The sequence below is a fragment of the Ursus maritimus genome, unplaced genomic scaffold, assembly GCF_017311325.1.
Source record: "Ursus maritimus isolate PB19 unplaced genomic scaffold, ASM1731132v1 scaffold_4, whole genome shotgun sequence".
Taxonomy (NCBI): domain Eukaryota; kingdom Metazoa; phylum Chordata; class Mammalia; order Carnivora; family Ursidae; genus Ursus; species Ursus maritimus.
The window spans coordinates 3,029,188-3,032,310 of record NW_024426552.1 but is presented as its reverse complement, the minus strand read 5'-3'; the positions used below and the strand labels follow the sequence as shown (position 1 = coordinate 3,032,310).

The window sequence follows — 3,123 nt, the reverse complement described above, 5'->3', positions numbered from 1 at the left end:
TTGGGGATCATGGTGTAACCTCTGAGCCTACCCCCTCGTCTGTGAACTGGGCATAAGTGCCCACTCATGGGGTGGCTGTGAGATCACCCAGGGCCCATAAGCTGGGGGCACCCCCATGCCATCGCGGGAGAGGTCTTCACCGTCCCCCGTGAGCGTGGGGGCAGAGCCACAGGGAGAAGGGCCTTGGGGTCCAGGGCTCCGTGCTGGTCAGCATCTCAGTGCCCGGGGCTGGGAGTGGCGGGCGCTCCGCCCAGGCCACATTTCTGCTGACCGGGCAGCCTTCCCCCTGAGCTCACGCTTTCCAGACAAATCCCCCTAATGCTTCCATTCTGTCACGGGCGTATATAGGGAGGGCTCACCTTGGAGCTCTCCACTGCGCTGCCCAGAGGCCCCTGCCCGACTCCCCGCAGCCCCGGGTCCCTGCACTGCCGACACCCAACATGGACATCGCCATCCAGCACCCCTGGTTCAAACGTGCGCTGGGTCCCTTCTACCCCAGCCGGCTGTTCGACCAGTTTTTCGGCGAGGGTCTCTTCGAGTACGACCTGCTGCCCTTCCTGTCCTCCACCATCAGCCCCTACTACCGCCAGTCCCTCTTCCGCACGGTGCTGGACTCTGGCATCTCCGAGGTAAGACCCGGCCAGAGGGCTGGTTTCTCCGGCCTGTCGGAGGAGCTTTCCGAGGGCTGGGCCAGAGCCGAGGCAGCTCCGTGCCCCACGTCTGCGGTCGTCTGCTTGGGTGGAGCCGCTCTCCCGCCGCCATCCACGGTGGCTCACTGTGACCTGTAGCGCAGAGCCTCTGGGGCCTCTGAGAAGGGGTCTGGAGAGGGAGCCCGAGCCCGCCCACTGTCTTTCTGCTTGGACCTGCCACATGGTGCAAGCCCCGAGAGCAGCCCCACAAGGTGGCTCTGGTGCACGTGTGGGCGTTGTGGTCCTGGCTCTCCACGCCGTTCCTTCCAGCAGGAAGCCTGGTTGGGTGGGCTGTGCCACCAGAGGAGAGGTTCTCGAGCAGAAGTGGGTGCGCGAGGAGAGGCTGATGGTGGACAGGAAGGGCAGCAGGTCCTCGTAGGGCTGTGGCTGGCAGAGCCGCGGAGAGTGGGCTCTTCCCCAGCCTGCCCGGGTGTGCAGGGCCTGGCCCAAAGGGAAGTGACCAGACCACTGGCCTTCCCTTCTCGAGCCCTGTGGGAAACCCCAGGGTCCAAAGGTCTGGAGGGGCTAGGTCTCCCCCACTGTCCCAAAGCAGAGGCCTGCTGGGAGCGGATGCAGTGCTGATCAACTCCAGAAACAAAAGGAGCCTGGCTGGGTGTTCCCGGCGAGCCGGTGAGGGCAGTACAGAGGGAGACACTGTGTGCAAGCGGGCAGCTTCACATCGTATCCACGTGAGAAGACAGGCCCCAGGCTGTTTATGGAGACACTAGGGAAGCCAAGGGCTGTGACCTTATTCAAAGTGCTAGGTCCAACCAGCCAGCCGACCCAGAACCAGTCTCCTAACCCATAACCAATCCACGAGCTAACCATAACCAGCCACAGTTCATCCCCAACGAGGCAGTCAACGGACACACCGCCTTGAGGCCCAAGTGTCCACACTTGTGTCCCGAGTCGGGGCTCCCCAGGACTCTGTCCCCTGGGTGCGTGGAAGGCGTTTCTGTGCTGGTAACCAGGGCCCGAGCCGCCAGCCCCTCCACGCTGTCCTCTGCGGCCAGCCCTGCCGGAACCTCGGCCCCGGGCAGACCCACACGACGGGCGCTTGGGTTCCAGGTCCGATCTGACCGAGACAAGTTCGTCATCTATCTGGATGTGAAGCACTTCTCTCCAGAGGACCTCACCGTGAAGGTGCTGGAGGACTTCGTGGAGATCCATGGCAAGCACAACGAGAGGCAGGTGAGTCGCGGGCACCGCCGCCTCGCACCCACCGTCCTGAGGCCCTGCCCCTGGGGGGGGGGGGCTCTGCCCTCACCTGCCCGCTTTCCCAGAGGACCTGCGACTGGGAGGTGACTCCTGCCCCCTGCAGATGAGGGGCCTGCAGGGACGCCCACTCGGGGACTGCCCGTGGCCGCTCCTTCCAGATCACTTGGGTGGGGGTAGGGAGCACCCGGAAATGCCCAGAGCCAACACGGATTTTCACAGAAACCGAACTTTGGTGGGTGAGCCACGACCGCAGGGAGGTTGTCGGTGCCCCAAACACCACGCGTGTTCACACGCTCACCTCTCAGCGGCCCCATTGTGGTGAACGGGTGGGTGGCAGAGCCAGGCTCAGGGAGGTCGCGGCCAGGCCCCGCCGCTGACACAGAGTGGGGTGGCTTCTCAGTGGGCCGTCAGAGACCAGGGTTTGCTTGTCATGGTTGGAGAAGCTGCGTGGGGGGTTAACCCCTGCCTCCGTGTCTCCTGCCCTCCCATCCTGGGCCCCGGATGGTGGTGTGGGCCCCACGACTCTGTGCCTGGAGGAAGAGGTGGGGCCCAGGGGCTGGGAGTTCTTCAGGGGCCGCTTTCCGACGCTGTTGGGTGGACAGCAGACGCTCTGAGTGTGTGTGTGTGTGTGTGTGTGTGTGTGTGTGTTGGGGGGGTGGGGGATCACGGGGAAAGGCCAACTCTGACCGCAGTGCAAGGCTGGGACAGAACCACTCCTGATTTTGGAGTGAAATGAATCTGATGACCCAGCTCCACGGCCATGAATGGCCCCAGGCTGGCCTGGACTGCTGTGCAGGGAGGCCAGGAGGCTGGGAGGCTGGGAGGCAGGGAGGCCCAGCGGTAAATCTCAGCGGGAGCCCTCCATGGGGCATTCAGGCCCTCCCACCCCACCGTGTGACAGCGTCGTGGGTTTGACCCCCTTGGGGTCCGGGAAGGCCTTCTCCAGGTAAGGTCGGCGGCCCTCTGAATGGTGTCTCTGACTGTGCTCTTCCCGTGCCCTGCCCAGGACGACCACGGCTACATTTCCCGTGAGTTCCACCGCCGCTACCGTCTGCCTTCCAACGTGGACCAGTCGGCGCTCTCCTGCTCCCTGTCGGCGGATGGCATGCTGACCTTCTCTGGCCCCAAGGTCCCATCTGGCATGGATGCTGGCCACAGTGAGAGAGCCATCCCCGTGTCACGGGAGGAGAAGCCCAGCTCTGCGCCCTCGTCCTAA

General features: G+C 64.3%; 1 protein-coding gene across 1 annotated transcript; it reads left to right on the top strand.

Annotated features, from left to right (window-relative positions):
- Positions 1 to 440: 440 nt before the first annotated feature.
- On the top strand, positions 441 to 3,123 carry CRYAA (crystallin alpha A). The gene is made up of 3 exons (XM_008710244.2): positions 441 to 629; positions 1,758 to 1,880; positions 2,914 to 3,123. The coding sequence occupies exons 1-3, from the start codon at positions 441 to 443 to the stop codon at positions 3,121 to 3,123; spliced, it is 522 nt and encodes a 173-aa protein (XP_008708466.2).

Coding starts and splice junctions, on each gene's coding strand:
- CRYAA (XM_008710244.2), top strand. CDS start 441: ATGGACATCGCCATCCAGCACCCCTGGTTCAAACGTGCGCTGGGTCCC. Junction 630..1,757: donor TGGACTCTGGCATCTCCGAG/GTAAGACCCGGC, acceptor CTTGGGTTCCAG/GTCCGATCTGACCGAGACAA. Junction 1,881..2,913: donor GCAAGCACAACGAGAGGCAG/GTGAGTCGCGGG, acceptor TGCCCTGCCCAG/GACGACCACGGCTACATTTC.